Source organism: Podarcis filfolensis (assembly GCF_964270895.1).
Source record: "Podarcis filfolensis genome assembly, chromosome: 1".
In the NCBI taxonomy this organism is placed as follows: Eukaryota; Metazoa; Chordata; class Lepidosauria; order Squamata; family Lacertidae; genus Podarcis; species Podarcis filfolensis.
This window is the reverse complement of record NC_139604.1, coordinates 55,871,387-55,892,436: the sequence shown is the minus strand read 5'-3', so window position 1 is coordinate 55,892,436 and position 21,050 is coordinate 55,871,387. Positions and strand designations below refer to the sequence as shown.

Here is a 21,050-nt window from a genome sequence, read left to right as displayed (position 1 = left end):
AATTGTATCAAGATCAAAACTTTTTTGTTTTTTGTTTTACTATACTTGAAAATATGTCTGTATCCTTAAAAGCAGGATTATGATAAAAATGTGAAGATCAATGAACTGTTGAGCACAGATCGATTTATTACATTGTAACTCACAATAGATTCCATTCTTACCTTTTCATTTTTTTGCTGTTAAAAATGAAAACTGACAGCATCCCACACATTAAAAACTTTGAAACCTGCTTAATTTGAGCAGCTGAAACTACAGCCAGCACAGTGGAGTGTATCATGCTAGATGAGCCAGGGAGAAATGGATCTAAATTCCCATTTTGCAATAAGCTTACCTGGGGAAAATTGGACAACTCTCCCTCTAACCTACCTTACGGGGCTGCTGTAAGGATGAGAAAAGGATGACAAAATAGAAAAAATAAAGTTATGTCTTAAAACTGTGTTAGGCCATATTGAAAATTGCAAGCAGTGCCACCCCAAGGATTATCTTTACACATTTTCTTTGCATAGCCCGTGTTTTCTCATCTCAGGATTGTGGGTCCTGGCTTTTTGCTGCTACCCCCCTTCTTCTACTGAAATGAAACTAAGTGGAGTCACCTATACTCTTCCCACTTCAACAGCTCAATGGAATATCTGCATGGAGCAACAGGTGACCTGACCAAAAGCTACGGCATACATAACAACAGAGAATAGATGTTGTTTGAGTACATAGCCCTGGTTCTTCCTTATTAGCCCAACATACAGGATAACTGGAGTTTTATTTCAGGAACATGCAGCTCTTAAGTGCTGCTGTCTAGAAATACAGCAGAATGAGGTATGCAGATGGGAGGTACAACTTTTGAATTTTCCCTTCTGTTTTTTTTAAAGCCCTCTTACATCAAGGAGTGAGCTTGGCTGGAACATTTCTCACTGATGTGCTCAATTTCTACTTGTAGCAAACACTCTCAGGGCCATGGGTTTGAGCCCCACATTGGGTGAAAGATTCCTACATTGCAGGGCATTGGACTAGATGACCCTTATGGTCCCTTCCAATGGTGCAATTCAAAAATAGCACCCCACCTCTACAATCTGAGTGGTGCAATCCACTTTATGACTCAGGATTCCACCACCTCTTTCTACTGCTTGTTGCAAAGAGGAATTTAAGATGGTGTGGATGTGTTCAGCAGGAAGATGTGTGCACATAAATCCAAGTGCCTTGATTAAAGGATGCTTTTTTGACAAAGAAATACAGAAGCTCTCCCCCCCTTTTTTAACCCTTGAACAACTTTAAGAAATATAAAACAATTCAAAAAACATGCAACTATCCACTTTATTTCCCCTATGCTTGAAAAGTACCCAACAGACAAGAAGTAAGTTACAACCATTTAATAGATAATGTGCGTTTTAAGAAAGCAAAGCAGAACAGTAACTGAAGTAGGTTGTCACCCATCTGACACAAATCAAGGAAGCACACTGCTCTCAATGCACAAGCCAAAGCAGAGCTTGGCCTGTCTTCACGTGAATGTTTTTTATACAGTCAAATGTATAAAGGGGTGACTTCAGTTAGGTGTTTACCCAGATGCCTGCTGCACCTTAGATTCACTGTACTGTCTCATCCGTTCCTCCAGCTCTGGACGGAAGTGACGAATCAATCCCTGTAAGAAGGAACTAGGAATTAGCAGAACACACACCTCTAGATATACATACATCCCTTTACCAATTACACATCCAGATTCTAGCATGTACTCTCTCAGCAAAACCACAAGATTCTTCAGCACATTCTTCACAAGCTAAAGAAAAGAAGGTTGAGAGAATTACCTGTACAGGCCAAGCAGCCCCATCTCCCAGGGCACAGATTGTATGTCCCTCAATTTGCTTGCTAATCTCCCAAAGCGCATCAATCTCTGCCACTTGTGCATTGCCTTTCACAAAACGCCACATCACCTTGTTCATCCAGTCAACACCTGTACAGAGGGAATCAGTTTCAAAAGACTCAGAGGCAACTCCCAATGTTTATGAAAAGATAGTCACAGAGAGGAGAAACAGACCATACATCAAGTCACAGCACAATGCTGGACCAAAAAAAAAAGAGTAAATGAAGTTTGCATACTGAGCTACAGGCCTGTTGTCAATATCCTAGGAAAGCTGTTTTGCTCTCCAGAGATCTTTAAGCATCAGTTTTCCTCCCCCCACTTTAAGCAGGGCTTGTATATGCCAAGAGGTCTGGATTTATAGACTAAATCCGTTCCTTGCCCTCTGTCCCAAATTCCTGTTCTGGGGAAGAACTCCAGAGTGACCTTCTGCTTCAACACTCACCTTCTCGGCATGGTGTGCACTGCCCACAGCTCTCATGTTTGTAGAATTCAATGAGTCGGGCTATGGCTCGAACTATATCTGTCTAAGGTAAGAGAAGAAGGTGAAGACTCATGAAGCAGGATTACAGAGCAGTAGGGGCAAAGGGACTAGACTTACCGATTTGTCCATGACAATGACAGCTGCTGTCCCAAGCCCAGTCTGTGCCTGCACCAACCCATCAAAGTCCATCGGCACCGTCTCACACACTGACTTGGGGATGAGGGGGGTGGATGACCCTCCAGGAATTACAGCAAGCAGGTTATCCCAGCCACCTCTAACGCCACCTGGTTAGAAGGCAAGAGACAATCAGGTGTTGCTCCACGGATGACCACCTCAGCAACAGGGGACACAAGGCTTCCCCAATAATACAAGTTATTTGAAAGAAGCTGATAGCTTCTTCCTTATGGCAAGTTAAGAACTGTTGGTTCTCACCTGCGTGTCGTTCAATCAGATCACGTAGCGGTATTGACATCTCCTCTTCTACAGTACAGGGTGTGTTGACATGGCCTGAGATATTGAAGAGTTTGGTTCCAGAGTTGCGCTCACGTCCAAAGCCAGCAAACCAGGTACCTCCTCGACGGCAGATGGTGGGTGCCACAGCGACAGTTTCCACATTTGCCACTGTAGTAGGGCAACCAAACACTCCTAAAAACAGAATGGGGAAAATGGACTTTAAAAATCTTTTCAAACTAGCTACTGGGAAGAGAAAATGGGGAAGGAAAGTGATTGGTACTACAGATTCAGATGAAAAGCCAGGTGGCTAATGAAATGAAAAAGGTGCTTAAATGCACTTTCGTGAAGAAACCAGAGGCCTTTCTCCTGGGCATGGTGGGCCAATTGGTGTCAAGGAAAGATAGGACGTTTTTTATGTATGCTACAACAGCAGCAAGAGTTCTTTTAGCAAAGTATTGGAAGACACAAGAGCTACCCACGCTGGAAGAGTGGCAGACGAAGGTGATAGACTATATGGGACTGGCTGAGATGACTGGCAGAATCCGTGACCAAGGAAAAGAGACGATGGAAGAAGATTGGAAGAAATTTAGAGTTTACCTTAAGAACTGTTGTAAAATTAATGAGTGCTAAAATGTCATGGGTAATGTAAAACAGAATTGCAGCGATAAATGATTGGGTAAGAGAAAAAGGATAAAGAAAGTGAATCATAAGTAATTGAAATTAGGGGTTGCTGAAAAAGTTTAAAAACAGGGATGCAGAAAAGGGAGGTATGGGGAAGTCGCTGAAATAAGGTTTAAGAAAAAGAGGTTATGAAATTATACGTGTTTATATGTTTGTTTGTTCATGTATTGTTAGTTGTAGTGTGTCTTAATTCATGTTAGAAAATCAATAAAAATTTATTAAAAAAAAAAGAAAAGCCAGGTGGCAGGGGTGGCATTCATAAAATGTGGGAGGGGATTATTATTTTGTTGTTTTTGTTTTAACTATTTGTGTGCTTTTACCTTGTATTTTTATCTTGTGAACCGCCCTGAGATCTTGTGATAAAGGGTGGTAGATAAATCTAATATATAAATAGTGATACTTAAAGGGGGGAATCCAGTAAGATAAAGGTAACTTAGTTATTTCAGCTAGAGCAGGGGTTCTTAACATGGGGTCCAAAGACCTTGAGGGGGTTCCATAAACAAGACACAAAAGAACCACCCTCACTGCAATAATATTAATTGTATGAAAAATTTTATGTGCATGTGGGAGGGGGGCATAGCTTTCATCAGATTCGCAAAGGAGCCTGTAAGCCAGAGAGGGTTAATAACCACTGAGCTAAAGCACATAGTTTATGTCACACTTGGAATTGTTATGTGCAAAGGAGAGACACAGCAAAGGCCCCCAAAGGAGCTGGGGTGGCAGATATATGTTGACAGAGAGAAGAATTTGACAGCAAGGTTGGGCACCAAATATACACCATCCACCACAGAAGGAGCATTTAAGTTGTCATACCCACGTCAGCTGGGAAGGGAGGCTTGAGGCGTGGCTTGCCCTGCTTGCCCTCAATGGATTCGATAAGTGCTGTCTCCTCGCCACAGATGTAGGCACCTGCTCCTCTTACCACAAAGACATCGAAGTCATAGCCAGAGCCACAAGCATCCTTGCCCACCAATCCGGCTTCATAGGCCTCCCTGATTGCCACCTAATGAGACAGCAAGAGTAAGCTAAGACCCACCGCTAAAAAGTGGCCTCCTTGGTTTTCAACACAAAAAATACAAGCAGGCACACAAGATGCTAAAGGCTAAGGGGGGGGAATCAACTCGCTCACTTCTCATAGCAGTTCTTGCAAGGGAAAACAAGAACCTTGCTCACAACTGCACAGTGGTAAGAGTAGCAGCTCACCTGCAAGTTTGAGGCCTCGTTATAGAATTCTCCACGAATATAAATGTAGGCAGCTCGGGCTCCCATAGCTCTCCCTGCAACTAGGCAGCCCTCCACCAGTTTATGGGGGTCATGACGCATGATCTCTCTGTCCTTACAGGTTCCTGGCTCCCCCTCATCTGCATTCACCACCAAGTATTTGGGTCTGAAACACAGGGAGAATTTGCCTGTCGGCAAAAATTAAGAATCCCAGGAAAACACATTCATCAGGAAGTATCTTTTCTATTGCAATCAATACACCAGCCAATGGTTGATATTCAACTAAGTCTTACTCAGAAGCAGGCTGATTGAAAGTCATGAACATGACTTGAGTTTAGGTCCATTAATTTCAATGAGTATACTCTGCGTAAGCCTTTGTTCAAGACTAAAAAATCTCTTTTGCTTCAAACTAAATACTACACAGACAGATAATTAATCAGACAAACTCTGTATCCAGTTCCCAGTACTGACACAGACAGCGGGCAGAAGTTTAAGGTCTTAACCTCAAGTAATTCACCTGAGGAAAACAGGGAATATTTAGGTGCATGCACTTAATATATTTTATTTATTGTGACATTTGTACCCTGCCCATCTGTCAGAAACCAAGAAAAATGTTTTAGCCTCACAACCACCCAGTGAGGAAGGTTAAGAAGGCAAATAGTGACTTTCTGAACAGGACCAGCTACTGAAGTGATGCTTAAAGCTGAAATTCCTATGTCCGTGTGCAGAATTCCACCCAATGTGCTAAACTGGCTCTGTACAAAATACAGGAGCTGTTCTTTAGTGGTCAAGAATTGGAAGTCCAGAATTGATCTTTGGCATCTGCTGCTTTGTAGAGTCAGGCTCTCTAGATAAAGTAACTTTTGAAATCAAAGGCTCAAATGACTCTAAAGTAGTGGTGGGCATTCCCAGCAACTAAGACACACTGTTTGGAAGGTGTGAGACAGAACTGGAAGCTAGGAGTCCTAAGTTCTGATTCCCAACACCAGCATGGATAATAACCCTTGAAAGCCCAAAGCTGTTTTTGAGATGACCGTGGAAACAATTGCCACTGTTCCAGAGCAATTTCCTCCATCAGCAGAAATGCATGGTACTGAGTACGAAATCAGCCTTTAGTTTGTAACGCACCTGCCATCTGGGGGTTTATTCATGAAGCTCCACTTAAGACCAGTGGGGAAACCAGCCCCCCCACGGCCTCTCAGACCTGAAGTCTTTATCTCATTCAAGATCCAATCAACACCCTTCAGCAGGATTTCCTTGGTTTTATACCAGTCACCTCGGCTCAAAGCCCCTTTCAACCTAGAAACGACAAAAGCACTGGGTAACAACAGCTATCCAAAATAATTCCATTTTGCATACACATTAACATTGGAGGACTATATCATCAGCCTTGACCCTGTATACAGAACACATAAGTAGAGAAACCTGGAATTATAATATTAATTTGTACAGTACTTCAGCAAAGCATATCCTCTATAGGCAGCTGTGTGGCAGCTCTGTTGGAAAATCCTTTTGGTATCCAATCAAAAGTTAATTTACCAGTTAAAAGCAACAACAACCTACAAACTTTCCAACTTAATCACCACCCCCCTTTGTGCTGGCTTTCCTCCGCTAAGTTAAAAACTGGCGGCCCCACCTTAATCCTCTTTCATCATTATGCAACACACACCACCCAATTTCTCAGTTCTCACCTCCACTCATGGCGCCCATAAAGATTCGTGAAGATGCGATCCTCATCCTTGAGGGGCCCAAACTGTGTTTTTTTGGGAGGTGCCTGTGCAAGAAAGAGAGAAATGACTGGATACTGATAAATTTACCATCCCGGAGCCCATCCTAAACCTGGGGGGGGGGATGGGAGTGGAGGGGAGAGACGCCCCGCTCCGAGTCGAGGCAGAGCAACTCTCAGCCCTTACAGCGAACAAGAAGCGGCAGCTGATCTGTCAAGACCTGTTCTTCACGGCTCCTCCCCGCCCCTTCACCTGCAGTGTCTGCGCTTCTCTTTCTCCCCCGCAGCCCGTCGGAGGGAAGGGGAAAGAACTCACCGATTCCGGAGCTGCAGCGGCGGAAAGGAGACGCGCCTGAGCGCAGGCTCCGCGGAGCACCAGAGGCCGAGCCGCCAACATAGCGCCGAAGGGAAGCCGGGGTCCCCCCTGAAGCGACACTAGCCGACCCCGTCACCTTCGTCTGTTTTGCGCGGAGATTCTACGTCACCGCCTCGGGCGGCACGTGTTGATGTCAGCCGGCCCGAGACGAAAGAGAGCGAAGCACTCGGTCTAGGCTCACGTCAGAGCGCAGGGGATGATGGGAGTGGTAGTTCATCAGCGCCCCGCGACTGTCCAAGCAAGTAAAGTGCCCCGCGCCTCGGTTATAGGAACTTCTCAGTGACAGCCGGGAGACCCGATACCATGGAGGTTGCATAAAATAAAATAAAAAGATCCAGGCCGCGTTCAAGACGCGACGGGCGCCGAATAAGCGACAACAGGGGGGTCTCGAGAAGATGCTGTTTCCTTTGGCGTCGTTTGAGGCGACTTAGTCAACCTTTTTAGCAGAAATGTAGAACTAAAAAAATGCTTCAAAAATAAATGAATAAAGGTATACAAAGATTCTGCCATAAGGAAAATTGCCAGCACTACATTTCTTTCTAAATTTAGTTCTGGTTTAGTATTATATCGCACTTCCTGCATCTTTTGAAAAAGCCCGTTTACTAAGAAAAGTAGAATCACGATTTACAGTGTTACAGCGGTTTTAGTGCTCTGAGTAGAGAGATCGCACCACTTTTATTAAACTTGTTAGCAATCCTGTAGCATCCAGTACTAGACGAGGAACGTCTCTAACCACTGGCAGCTATGTCCCCTCTGTGGAAGTCGCGCATTGGCCTCCAGAGTCACTTGCGGACTCACTGTTAAGACCGTGTTCATGGAAGACAATCTTCTAAGGTGCTACTGGACAAAAAATAATTGCGGTATTTACTCGGCTACGGTGATCGCAGAAGCAGCAGCTACTCCCCTCGTCTTTCTAGTGATGAATTCTGCCTCTCCAAGAGCTCCCCATAGTGTAATTTCTGGAATTTCAGGGATAGACTAAATATCTCTCTCTTCATTCCAGGATTTCCATCTGTGAAAGGTGCTTTACACATTACATTTTAAAACATATTGGTTAAATGTTTTCAGCACACTGGTAAAAATAAATTTCTAAACATGACAAGCACAGGTACAGTTTCTAGGGAGCTGGGATTGGACACACTTAGTTGATACGTGGAAGAAAACCACACAATGTGTATGAAGCAGCTCTGGCTATGACCAGCCACTGTTGCTATGCATGTAAGCAACCATGGGGAAGGACATTGTCTTGTAAGGTGGCCTAGAAAACGCTTGAATAAATAAAATCAGACACCTCAAGAAGATTCACAAGCAACTGCACACTAGAAGGTAAAAAAAACTACAGAATGATTTTCTTATATAATGATGGAAGAGCATGGCTATTGCCTTCAACATATGGAGCAGTATTCTGGAGTGAACATCTTTTGGCAACTCTTTGCCTTTACATAATCAATGTTGCTCCAGGGAAGGGGGAGGGACTGCATTGGGGATATTATTTTCTGTATCTTTCCTTTCTTTTTCTTTTTGTACTTTTCCATGTTTTTTTAATATATATATATATATATATATATATATATATATATTTATATATGAAAAGGGGGGAGAAGGAAATTCACAAGCAGGACAGAAAAAAGATATAGGTAAATGAATAAATATAGCCATCTCTTGATTTTTGCCATCAGTATCTGGTTATCAAAGGGGGACACCCTTTAAAACCTATGATAACAGCCTCCTCAACAAATTTAGTCTGTAATTTTTTATGCATCAAAACCCACTACAGCAATAAATCTGTTAAGAGCACTTTATATATCATTTGAAGAAGTATTTGCACAAGTATTCCCAATGCAAATTTCATTGGATATCCCCAAGTTCATGTTTTGAGTATTACAAATATTTTTTCTCAGTACTGTTCATAGTTTTGTATATATATTTATTTCATAAAATGTATACACCACTTGATTGTAAAAATAAAATCTCAAAGTGATTTACAAAGAGAAAAAATAGTAAAATTACTGGTAAAACAGTTAAGAACAACTACCGTACTTGAAACATTCAAAAAAATTGAAATTAGCAATAAACTAAAAACACACTAACATTCTACATATCTGTGTGAATTTGTTATATTCCCTCTCCCATTTCTAAGTTAGAAACTTTATAAAAAATCCTTCCAGTAGCACCTTAGAGACCAACTAAGTTTGTTATTGGTATGAGCTTTTGTGTGCATGCACACTTCTTCAGATACTTTAGAAATTTTAGATTGTTTTCTTCCTCCATGGGGAAAATGTTCCGCCAGCATCATTTTATTCACTCTTTTCTGTATCTTCTCATTCTTCAGTAATTTCTACTTTCATAGGATGCACACAGAGCACGATTGCATGTACCAAATTTGGGGTACAAGAAGCCAGTAATACAGTACAGCAAGAAGCTTCTCCTTAGTGAACAGAGAGTATCACAGAGCAACCTGGTTGCCTCCAGATGTTTTGGACAAAGGCTAACCGGGAGAGAAGGAACGGCTCCCAAGCCTTCTATTTCCTTCTATTTCCAAATGTCCTGGCTTTTGCCAGTTTACCTCATTTTCAAACAGCTGTTGCAGTTGTGCTGCCAGGAGGAGGATTACGGAGCTGATCTCTCTGATCCTGTTGATTCTTGGTCTGAGAAGAATGATCTCATTACACTGGAATGGGCTGCAGGGGGTCCTCTTGGTTAGCACAGCAGCAGGGAAAAGCTGCAAGATGCATTCCCAGCACTCATTTTAAAAAAGCAATGTAGACGTGCTCAATTAGGCAGTGTAAAGTGGTCATCTCAAGCAGCAGTTGTTAGGGGGAGACAACTGCAGCCCCCCCCCAGTTGATTCTCCAGTCCCCAGGCACTGCACTCTCACCCTCTTTAGTCTCATCCTCCCCCCAGCCGTAACATTTGTTTATTACTGGGCAGGTGGTCCGCCTGTCTTATCTGCTTGCCCTCTTATGTTTTAGACATGCTGTTGGCAAAGGCACCTTACCAAGACTACAGGCAGAGGGAGGCAGTTCACAACACCCTCCAGCAGACACTACATGTGCCCCTGCATTGCTCTGCTCACACAAGACATTGGTGCTACCGTTGCTGCACTGCAGTTATTCACTTGAGGATACAGTGGGCACAGCAGATGCCAGGCAACCCTGCAAGAGAACAGTGAACAAGGGGTTGGAGGACTGAGCTGTGTATATCATGGGGCGTGTCTTCACAAGTCAGCCTGTGGGCTTCAGGTGGATAAAGCTGTCCCATTGCCAGAAACGAATTGAGATTCAACTGCCAAGTTCTTTATGTGGAAGGGTGGGGGGAGGGGACACCATCTTGCCTTTCACCTCCAGCAGCAAAATGCATTGGGAAGAACAAGAGCATGCGACTCTGGATGACAGGTGTCACAGCAGCCTCTATGCAGCTTCAGAAGTTGAAAGGGAACTTTTCTGAGTTACAAATCTCTGCCTGGATGTCTCTATAGAAGGCTGAGAAACACACAGAGCCATTGGGTGGATAACCATTTCAGAAGATTGGGAGAAAGCCTTCACATACCACGACAGCAATCATGACCCTGTGACTGTAATCCTGTACCTAACTCAACCTCTATCGTTTCTGGAAAGAGAAAGTATTCCATGATCCAGAGATAAGAGTAGAAGAGCACCCTGAGCATTGGCAGACCTCTGGATCAAAGCAACCATCTTAACCCTCAATAAGTTAATGAGCTCACTTATCTTGCTTCAAGCCTCCTGGCTCAGCTTAGAGCAAATGGCAGCCTAGATGAGAAGATTTCCCTAAGCACCCACCCCCTCCCTAAGCACAAGCCAGGGGGAAGTTTCCAGCAAAAGAGCACCATTTTGTATAACATAATCTAATTTAATGCCATTTGTTTTATTCTTAAACTTCAGTGTACAAAATCATTACAATTCTCATTATAACTTATGCCATAGGCTAGGAAAGTGATGTGCTTAAGGCACTCCAGGGAGCTTCGTAACGGAACAGGGATTTGAATCACATTGGCCCAATGGGATCTTGCACCTGCTGTTTCCCCAATATGATTCAGAGAACATCTAACCTGGTTGAGCAGTGAGCCATTTTACCAACTTGCTGTCACAAAATGCAGCGCAGGCTAAAATCTCTCAGCCTCAGGCATGGCAATATATGCACACACCTACAACTGAGGATCACATCCTATGCATCTGATGAAGTGAGATCTAGTTCACTAAAGCTTATGAGTCACTAAACTTTTTGCTGTAGAGGCCTATTATGGCTACCTGTCTGGAAACTACCAAGATCAAAAGGTGAGAAGTGGAGAGCTAGAGTGCATCAAAATGAGGTGGTGAATAATATATTATTATAACTTTTAAAGGGGTGAACAGAGCTATGGGACTCCGATTCTGATCAGGGAGAAAGCATGGGGGGGGGGGAATAATCACACACAGCCTCCTTGATCTAAAAGCAGGAGCTCTTGCATTTACTTCTTTTTAACCACCTTGGCTATATTCACCCTTAGTTGTCTTGTGCTGCACTTCTGAAGCCACAAGAGCTATAAATCCTAGCTTATGGCTTCACTATATATGCTATCCTGGGTTCATTCGGGAGGGGAAATGGGATATAAATTTAACAAATAACAATAGTAACTACAACAATTATAATAAGCCACTTGGCTCTAGCAAATTAATCACATCTCCTCTTGATTGCAGTGGGCTTCTGCTGAATTTAGTTACCATACTTTCCCTACCAAGCAAAGATGTGCAGAACTCTTTATTGAAACTCGCTTCGTTAACATTAGCGTATACAAAACTACAAAGCACCCAGAGGTCACCAGAAAAGCCGCAACTTGGTGAAGGAATCCATTTCATTGCTTGCCATTCCCATTGATGGGGCGCTGCTTGTGGGCATCAGACTCCAAGAAAGCTTTGAGGAGTGGTCGGGCGTTGAGCCGCTGCACATAGCTAGCCAGCAAGGGGAGGGAAGCCAGGCAGTCCGGGGCCAGGACCAAATGCACATTTAATAGATCAAGCAGATTGTAGTCAGCAAAGGAGATCTGGAGGAAGAAGAAAACAAAAGAGGCAGGTGTCAGTGGGTGAGAGAGAAAGGGCCAGTCAAGTATAAAACACCATCATTCCTCAATACATTAGATGTAGCTTAAGCAGGGGGAAGTTCACATGGTGTGGGTGTGTCACAGCGTACTATAGTAAAACACACCAGAGCATGCATGTAAACTGAATACAAGACAAGCCACTGCAGGGATAATCTCTACCACATTTTTGGCTGCACACCTCCTAAAGCAGAGGCAGGATTTTTTGTCTGCAATAATTCTGTGGAATTGCAGGAAAGCACAGAAGTCAGAATTGGATACAGAATCTCAGTTTTCTTTTAAACTGTTTTTAAAAGCATTTCTGTCAAGTTTTGAACAGTGCGAATAGAGGTCCCAAACAACTGTTTTTCACTCCTATAATTTTGAAAATGTCCCATTTTTAATAAAAACATGAAATATTTTTTTTAAAAAAGCAAATGTTCTAGTTCTTATGGCTATGGTGAGAGGCTTGGAAGCATAGAGGCAACAAGTAGCAAAATCTCAGTAGCCTGAGTGAGTGGTTACATAAGGTTCTGGTAACTAGGGATGTGGTTTCAGCGGCCTGAATTGATTTTTGCCCCTCCCTTGACACAACATGCATAATTTACATAGATCCCGGAATACATCATTTATTGGTCATAGAATGTGGATTTATGGGCAGAATCAGCATCAGTCCCTGGCACCTTTGGGCAACTACTAGGGTCCCAGTGCTCTTGCAGGGACCACTACAGAATATTGTTTTTCTCTGACCTGGCAAGAAAGCCCACTGGTCAAGGAGGTGGCCTAGTAGGGGACACTTTACCCAGGGCTCTGGCAAACCTGGAGCCAGGCCTGTTGTTGAGTGACAAGACTTAATTTACAGCGGGGGGGGGGGCGGTGAACTAGCCCATCCTTCACATGCCACATTGGACAGGTTGGGCAGGCTGGCCCATCTGTCAATCGCCTGATGTCACCTGAGTGCACTCAAAATGTGCTCCCAATTCTTCCGTTGCACCCTTAGTTTTGATTTTTAAAAAATATATACCATGGACTAGGAACAGCTCTGGATGGAGGATTGAAAACAAAGTACAAGCTGATGAAGTAAAGAACTATAGCAAGCATAGGGATGCTTATCAGGATCATCCTCCTGACCAAATTGGCCATCTTGTCACTCACCTGTCATCACAATGATATCAGGTGCAATATGCTTTGAAGACCCGAAGATAGCACTACAAAGCACCTTGCAAGGTGCTAGTAAAACGAAGCCTCCCGCCCCTTCTTTCAGCAGGGGTTTCCATGAAAAATCTTTCCTGAGATGTGAAACCCCCTATTGGACAAGACCAACCCACGACTGGATCTCCAGCAGGCAGATTGCCTTACCTGTTTGCCTACAATGAAGGTCTTCCCACCATCATTCTGAGCCAGAAGGTTCTCAAAAGGACGCAGCTCTCCCGGCAAGGCCTTAACATAGTCTGCTTTGCCCGCCTCCTGTCAAGGTACAATAATCAGATAGAGAAAAGCCTCGTTGCTTCTTCCATTCTGCTAGAAGAGAGCTCCGAGCCTGGGTGACATGTGCCTGTGGTCCTCCAGGGGTGTTTGACTCCAACTCCCCTCTGTCTCAGCTAGAACAGCCAATGATCAAGATGATGGGAGTTGGAACCCAACAACATGCATAGGGATACAGGTTTCCCATCCTCCTCTTACAGGAAGCACATACAGCCATGCCCTCAGGCAAACCAGACTACTCTCTCCCAACTTGTCCCTTTTATCAAGGACCATTCGCAACTTGGGAGTGATCATCAGAACTGCACACATTTGGATTATAGGCTTGAATGTTGGGGCTGCAAGCATCTAGGCCAAGGTGGGAAACCCCAGAAGTTGTCTGACTCCAATTCCCATCACCTAAACTGTTATGGCCAAAGGTCAGGGATTACGGGAGTTCTAGTCCAACAGGTTTTACTCCCCTGATCAAGGACATTCCGTCAATAAAACCCACATGTTTTAAGACATCTCTCCAAAAAAGATTTCCAAAAATGAAATTTTGAGGGGAAAATAAAAGAAATTAAGTTAGGAGAAAAACATATAAGGTAAGAGCATATGCGTATGATCTTATAATAACAACTGAAAACCCCAAAGAGAGTATCCCCACAGCAATAAAAATAATAAATGAATTTGGTAAACAAGCGGGATTTAGATTAAATTACAAAAAAACTAATTTGTTGGTTAAGAACATGAGCCTAGAAGAAAAGGAAGATCTACAAGAAAGCACGGGTCTAGAGATTAAGAACAACGTAAAATACTTAGGAGTTTGGTTATCTGCTAAATGCATAGACTTGTATCAAGAAAACTATATAAAAACATGGAATGAAATTAAGAAAAGCTTGGAAATCTGGAGCAAACTCCACCTCTCCCTTTGAGGTAGGTTATCGGCAGTTAAGATGAATGTTTTACTGAAAATGATTTTCTTATTTCAAACCATTCCCATTTAGAATATCTGCAAATGGCAAAAATGACAGGGAGAGTTAGAGGGTATTTGACGCAAAAAGTAAATCAAGAATGGATTATATTCAAGGAATATCTGAAAAATTACTGTGACAGCAAAAACCTCCTGGCAGATCTTGAATGAGTCTTGCAATGTATAGATAATATATGTAAATTTAATGTTTCCATTTTATTTCTTTTTCCTTTTTCCAAAAGACTTAATAAAATAATATAATAATATGATACTGTGTAAAATATAACAAGTGTAATTTAGTTTTTTTGAGAACAGCCAGAAGTCTATTTTAGGTCTTTTTAAAATTTCTTGTATTTTTAATTTTTTTGTTGTATGGGATGGGATACAAATTGTAATATAGTATATTGTTGTATAATTTTGTGAAATATATTTAATAAAGATTGGTGTGGTTTTTTAAAAAAGACATCTCTCCATCACCCTACATAGTTGACAGATATTTCAAGAGTCTATTAAGGGGACAGAGCTCTCAATTTCAGTGTATGGAAGCAAACTCAAGCCCTCCCACACCCAAACTCACATAGTTTTGATAGATAAGGCGGACATATTTAAGACGCAGGTCCTCCACCCCATCATTCACCATGTCCAGCAGCGTCGCTTCACGGGCATCTTGACCATAGAGTCCTGAACAGCAAAGAAAAAGGGTTGTGAGGGAATGTTCAAATTACTATCCAGACTCTCTCGCAGGATAGTTGCACAGAGAGCAAGAGCTCTCATCTATCTGCTGCTTTCTTGAGGGGGGATATTTAAAAAAATTACCAATTGTGCCCCATTCCCCCCCCCCAAATGCTGCCTTCAAGTAGTGAAGGATCTGGGCCCCAATGCAATTTTGATTTCCTGTTTTATATATCACCCATTGTGGATTGTCACTTAATATAGCTTTATGTTTTTGATTCTTGTTTCTCTCCTATTACGTTATGCTTTTATTTTTGTCAGGACTTATGGCTAGTATTTATTTACTCAGAAAAATACTTGTATCATTCAAATATTAAAGTGGTGTACAACTAATATACTTCTAAATAAACACCCAAATCAAAGGTGAACACAAATTAGCGCTATCTTCTGTTACCACCGCTATCGCCATCTATTCACCTGCTGACCCACCCAAGAGGCAAATTTACAGACACGCATCTCCTCCAAATGCATGCAGCTCTCCCTTGGAAAGGCAACCAACACAGATTTGGCATAAACCCAGGTCCACACACTCCACTTCTACTGGCAGCCCTGCCTATCACCAACCGCACCGTGATTCCTTGCCAAGTGGCGCAGGATCGCGTTGGACTGGTACAGCAGAAAGTCTCCATCCTGAAATCTAGGCAGCTGGCCAAAGACCTGGTGAGGAAGGGGAGGAAAGGCAGAAAGGTTAGTGACTGGATATCCCATACCTATTTCTCAGTGAGAGAGGGGCCCGGTTGGCTTGGAGCTTCCAGTGTGTAGACAGAGGAGCAAAGGACCAGTGTGAAGGGCCTAGGAAAACCCATTTCTCACAAGAACAGGACTCACTGCCCACCCCCCAATAAACCCCAAATCCTAACTCCAGAGTTTACTACTTATACTCACACAAGATTTCTTGAGGTCACCCTTGGTCCAAATCTCCATGGTTACCACATCCTCTTTCCACTCCTGCCCCTGATCAGCCAGCAACATCCTCATGGCCTCGCAGCGCCCTAGGAGAGGCAGAAACCCAAATCATCAGGTGTGAACACGCAGCACACTGGTTCGTTAATTCTCACAAGGTGCCTGAGGTCTGCCCACTGTGCTTTAAGAAGCACCTGCCATCTTCTCTCTCATCCTGTCCATTCCAAAGTGAAAAACCACGAGCTCCTCCATTGATGATCTCCTCGGGTCTGCAATCTTTCTCACCCCCGCCTCAATCTAAAAGAGAACGCCCTCGCCTGCAAAAAGCTTCTCTCCTTTCATTCCTGTACAGTAAACCTCACGGAGGTCAAACAGGGCTGCATTCGAGCAATAATAATAGGCGAAGATCCGGCTGTACTGTAAATGCATTATTCTGAGGTTGCCGCAACACTTCCTCTACTAAAGAGGGGTCCAAACCAATCATGATCATGGGGTGGGGTGAGGCATGAATTCATCCAAGTCTTTAGCTACGTGATTTTCCACTCACCGCGTACGGGGAAATAGGTGATCGTATATTTTCCAGGCACTAGAAAAAAAGACGAAGAAAAGACAAATCAGATCAGTTGGACTGGCACGCCCCCTTCTTTCTCTTCCCTCCGCCACCCACGCTAAACACGGCACTTTTATTCATTTTTTTGCATGCTGGGGAGGGGGCTAACCGCGCGACCCTGACCACTGAAGCCCCACTGAAATCACTGGACTTACTCTCGGGTAAGTGGGAAGTAGGATCACGAAGCCTTAGCAGGTGTCGCCTTCTCGTGTCCCCAGCAGAAGCCCAGCGGAGGAGGAGGAGGATCCCGTCCCGCGTTGTATTCACTGCCGGAAATTTCCGTGAACCAAATACAGTAAAGCCGCTCAGCCTCCTCGGAAGAATGCTGAGTCATGCCGTAGCAGCAGCCCTTTCTTAAAGGGGCAGGAGCCACCCAGGTCCTGCACAGAAAGAGCGCCTCCAACGTGGCCAAGTCATCAAGCCAAGGCGGATCAAAACTTAGCCCCAGGGAATAAAGATTCTGGTGGTTTCAGTGCTACCAGGACTTCACCTGCCAAGTTCAAACAAACAAACAAACAAACAAACAAACAAACAAACAGACTGCTTCTGTACATCTGCGGATGCTGAGCTCCATTGTCCTTATTGATGCTGGACCACAACCAGCTCTTATCAGGAGGATCCGGATTAGGAAGCAGGGTTTGGGGGCAGGGAGGGATATGTGTGAGGGGTGAATTGCAGTGCCCTGAATTCTTTGAATCTGCTTTGAATGCATGGCAGGGGGTTGGACTAGATGATCCTCAGTGTGCCTTCCAACTCTACAATTCTCTGATTCTATGTGCTTTCAGGGTATACTGTACACAGTCTAACTGAAAAAGCTGCAACCACTTTGCTAGGAAGCAGCAAACAAGTTTGCTAGAATCCAGCTGTGCCTTGGGAGCAGAGCTTTGCCATGAAGGGAAGAGCCCAGCTGAGAGTTCTTGTGCAGAGGAGGAGGCAAAAGTTGAGGTTGAGAGCAAAGCCACTGAACCCTGAAAACTCCTCTGCCAATCTGCAGAAGCCCTGCCCTGCATATACAGATCTCCTTTCCCTAGTCTACTGTCCTCATCTCTGGACTCAAACAATTAGTGGGGACCCAGTTTTGCATCCCTCATCCCACTAGCACCCTCCACAGGGTCTGACCACCCCCTGCGTGACATCTCTATGGGATTCATGACATCAGGATCAATACAGATTGTGGCTAGCTGTGTGAATGTGGCTGCAAAACTAGCAGTGGGAGTGCACTGGATGCAGAGTAAGCAGTAACATGAACGCGCCCTCAGTCATGCTTAGATGAAACCCAGTGAAATCAGTGGGGATTCAGTTGATCCGTATCAGTACATTTATACGCCTCCCTTCCTCTAAGGCAGAGGTTGGCAAGGTTTACTCGCCTGGGCAGCGGAGATCCCTCTGTGGGCCAGATTGCGAGCATGTGTGAGCACGTGAGCTCACGATTTCCTGCATCTTCGTAGACACAATTTTCAGCATCTGTGCAGACGCGATTTCCAGTGCTGCGGAAGCAAGTCCCCACACCATGTTGCGCAGGTTTAGTGCAGCACACGGGGACTCGCCGAGCAGCGGCTCAGTTCAGGACTGGCTCGTGGGCCAGTTAAACGATCCCCATGGGCTGCTTGTGGCCCATGGGCCTTAGGTTGCTGACCCCTGCTCTAAGGGCTCTTCAAAACTTTGCTTGCCCCATGCCTAGAAAGCACAGGTTCAAGAGGTTTTCCGCCTGCCCCAGAGGAGCCCTAAGATGCTCAAGACAGTGCACACAATTCTCACCCCATTTAACCTTCACACCAACCCTGTGAGATAGGTTAGGCTGAAGGGTAGTAACTGTCCCAAGGTTGCCCAGTGAGTTTCGTGACTGAGTGTGGATTTGAACCTGAATTTCCCTGGTCCTTATCTGATCTGAGCTGCTATACTGCACTAACAATGTTTATTTAAAGGCTTTTTACCCCATTTTTTTGTTAGATTAGTTTCCAAAGCAGCTTCAACAAAACACAAGGCAAACCCATCCCTCAGGCTCACAATATCTAAAAGATATAAAGGGAAAAGGACTTTGCACCTCTTTGTTTGCAATGCTTGCAGCCATCATTAATTCCCCTTCAAAGCCCACTACACACACACTCTCTCTCTCTCTCACTAAAAAGCTTTTCCTGGATCACTATAGCTTTACTTTACAACTCTGCTGTGACTACTCAGTCTTCTGTTACAGTACCTGCCCTAACCTTGCCACTTTTTATTATTCACTTATCTATTTTATTTATTTATATCCTGCCTTTTCCCCAGACTCAAGCCTCTCCCTATTCCTTTACCTTTTCCACCCTACTCTGCATGTAAATCTGGGCAAAGACAGGTCTTCTTCAGGAAAATGTATGGTGTCTGTACTTCCCAGCATACTCTGTTGGTGTAAAGGAAGCCTTCAACCACGCAAATGAGAGCAATGCTAGCAGCAACAGGAGTGAGGAGGAGGTGGCGGCTGACTGCTGTAATATCAGCTGAGGACACGGATGGGAGACGGTTGCTATACACTGTTGCCTGGTCTGAGCCATGGCCATTGAGATGCGCTACCCCTTGTGAGCTCTTCATGGCTGCTGTCGCTTTCTCCAGGGTGTTATGAATGCCTTCCACACCTGCGTCACTTGGCATTGTTTTCCGTGCTCTTCAGTGCTGCGCAGATGGTACTTCCACTGGGGGGAAGAACAAGATTCGTTCATCTAATGAACTCTTTTCAGTGTATCTGAAGAAGTGTGCATGCACACAGAAGCTTATACCAAGAACAAACTTAGTTGGTCTCTAAAGGTGCTACTGGACAATTTTTTATTTTTATATATATTTCTTTCCCCCCCATTTGACCAATAACAAAGGAGGATGATAGCAATGTTTCCTTGGGTGTTTAACTGGGGGTACTCACCTCCATCAGCTCTACCTCCTGCTTTCTCACCCTCTCCGAGTGCTTTAGCTTGAGTGGAATGTGTCATGGAATTGTGGTAATGCCTCTTGCTTGTCTCAATAGAGAGAGGCATGAGCATGTGTGAAAACCTCTGACTGTTGTGTAGTTTAAATGCTGCCTACTGCACAAAGAGTCACATTCAGTGCTCTGCCCACTTTTGTCTCTGGCATCACCTCCCACTGGCACACACGACCCAATGGTCACCCACGAGGGAATGTGGCACTTAGGCTGAAAAGTGTACCCCACTCCTTGTTTACATGCAAAATTGGGGACGGATAAAAGAAAGTGCTTCTTTTTGCAGCGCATAAACTATGGAACTCGCTCCCACAGGAGGCAGTGATGGCCACCAACTTGGACGGTTTAAAAAGAGGATTAGACAAATGCATGGAGGAGAGGGCTATTGATGGCTGGTAGCCATAATGGCTCTGCCCTGCCGTCATGGTTGCAGGCAGAAATGTTTCAGAATACCAGTTGCTGGAAACCGCAAGAGGGGAGAAGGATCTTGTGCTCAGGTCTTACTTGCTTCTTTCCCACAGGCTTCTGAGTGGCCACTGTGAGAACAGGATGCTTGACTAGATGGGCCATTGGCCTGATCCAGTCGTCTCTTACTGTGTTCTTTAATTACATGGGTCCCTTTGGGAGATGGGAGGTGAGACAGAAGCACTGATGGGGCGGTGAGAGAATTCACCCATCAAGTTATAATAATAATATAATAATAATTTATTATTTATACACCGCCCATCTGGCTGGGCTTCCCCAGCCACTCTGGTGCGGCTTCCAACAAAATATTAAAATACAGTAATGCATCAAACATTAAAAGCTTCCCTAAAGTTCAGCTCTGTTGGGTTGGCACTAGAGCCAGCAGTAAAGGACCCCTGACCATTAGGTCCATTCGTGACCGACTCTGGGGTTGCGGCGCTCATTTCACTTTATTGGCCGAGGGAGCCGGCGTACAGCTTCCGGGTCATGTGGCCAGCATGACTAAGCCGCTTCTGGCGAACCAGAGCAGCACACGGAAACACCGTTTTACCTTCCTGCTGGAGCAGTACCTATTTATCTACTTGCACTTTGACGTGCTTTCGAACTGCTAGGTGGGCAGGAGCAGGGACCGAGCAACACCCCGTCGTGGGGATTCGAACTGCTGACCTTCTGATCAGCAAGTCCTAGGCTCTGTGGTTTAACCCACAGCACCACCCGCGTCCCTGTAGAGCCAACAGAGGCACCCATTAAACATCAGTTAACATATTTCATCCCAGGGCAACAAGGTTCTAATATGTTAAACTGTGGGAATATTCCTCTTCCCATACTGCCAGACATGCTGTGCAGATTTTGGGGGGATGTTTTGTACATGTGAAGAGGAGAGCTCATGGGACAGAGGTCTTGGTCCTTAGACCAGATAGAGAGATCTTTTTATGGGTCAAGCGTTGGGCGCAGCAACTCTGTGGCTTGTTTCCTCAATGAATAATTCTCCTTGCTTCCACTGATGTGAGCTGGGGAGTGTAAAGACTGAGCCCAGGAGCCTTGGCATTGTCTGCGCTAGCTAGGTGGGGTCTAGTTACCATTGCCACTGGAACCTCG

At 44.4% G+C, this 21,050-nt stretch overlaps 3 protein-coding genes across 3 annotated transcripts in view; all 3 read right to left on the bottom strand.

The window, feature by feature from the left end:
- NUDT8 (nudix hydrolase 8) overlaps window positions 1-21,050 on the bottom strand; it is a 42,947-nt gene that overhangs the window by 6,676 nt on the left and 15,221 nt on the right. The window lies entirely within an intron of this gene.
- Window positions 1,287-6,933, bottom strand: NDUFV1 (NADH:ubiquinone oxidoreductase core subunit V1). Its single transcript, XM_083611991.1, has 10 exons — window positions 6,728-6,933; window positions 6,377-6,459; window positions 5,814-5,984; window positions 4,668-4,851; window positions 4,278-4,467; window positions 2,763-2,975; window positions 2,448-2,614; window positions 2,292-2,373; window positions 1,794-1,939; window positions 1,287-1,630 (listed from the first exon to the last, which is right to left on the bottom strand). The coding sequence occupies exons 1-10, from the start codon at window positions 6,806-6,808 to the stop codon at window positions 1,547-1,549; spliced, it is 1,401 nt and encodes a 466-aa protein (XP_083468117.1). The 5' UTR covers window positions 6,809-6,933; the 3' UTR covers window positions 1,287-1,546.
- GSTP1 (glutathione S-transferase pi 1) lies at window positions 10,652-19,520 on the bottom strand. The gene is made up of 8 exons (XM_083614332.1): window positions 19,434-19,520; window positions 16,696-17,030; window positions 16,478-16,516; window positions 15,913-16,019; window positions 15,597-15,684; window positions 14,873-14,976; window positions 13,221-13,328; window positions 10,652-11,828 (listed from the first exon to the last, which is right to left on the bottom strand). Coding segments are annotated over exons 2-8 (636 nt in total). The 5' UTR covers window positions 16,697-17,030; window positions 19,434-19,520; the 3' UTR covers window positions 10,652-11,639.

Bases quoted from the DNA above. Each gene is read 5' to 3' on its own strand.
- NDUFV1 (XM_083611991.1), bottom strand. From the start codon at position 6,808: ATGTTGGCGGCTCGGCCTCTGGTGCTCCGCGGAGCCTGCGCTCAGGCG. The intron at 2,615-2,762 runs GTGAGAACCAAC...CCTTCTAACCAG, and splicing joins TCTGATTGAACGACACGCAG to GTGGCGTTAGAGGTGGCTGG. The intron at 1,940-2,291 runs GTGAGTGTTGAA...CCCTCTGTACAG, and splicing joins GTGCACACCATGCCGAGAAG to GTGTTGACTGGATGAACAAG.
- GSTP1 (XM_083614332.1), bottom strand. The intron at 16,020-16,477 runs GTGAGTGGAAAA...TGCCTCTCCTAG, and splicing joins CACCTATTTCCCCGTACGCG to GGCGCTGCGAGGCCATGAGG. The intron at 15,685-15,912 runs GTGAGTATAAGT...CTTCCTCACCAG, and splicing joins GTGACCTCAAGAAATCTTGT to GTCTTTGGCCAGCTGCCTAG.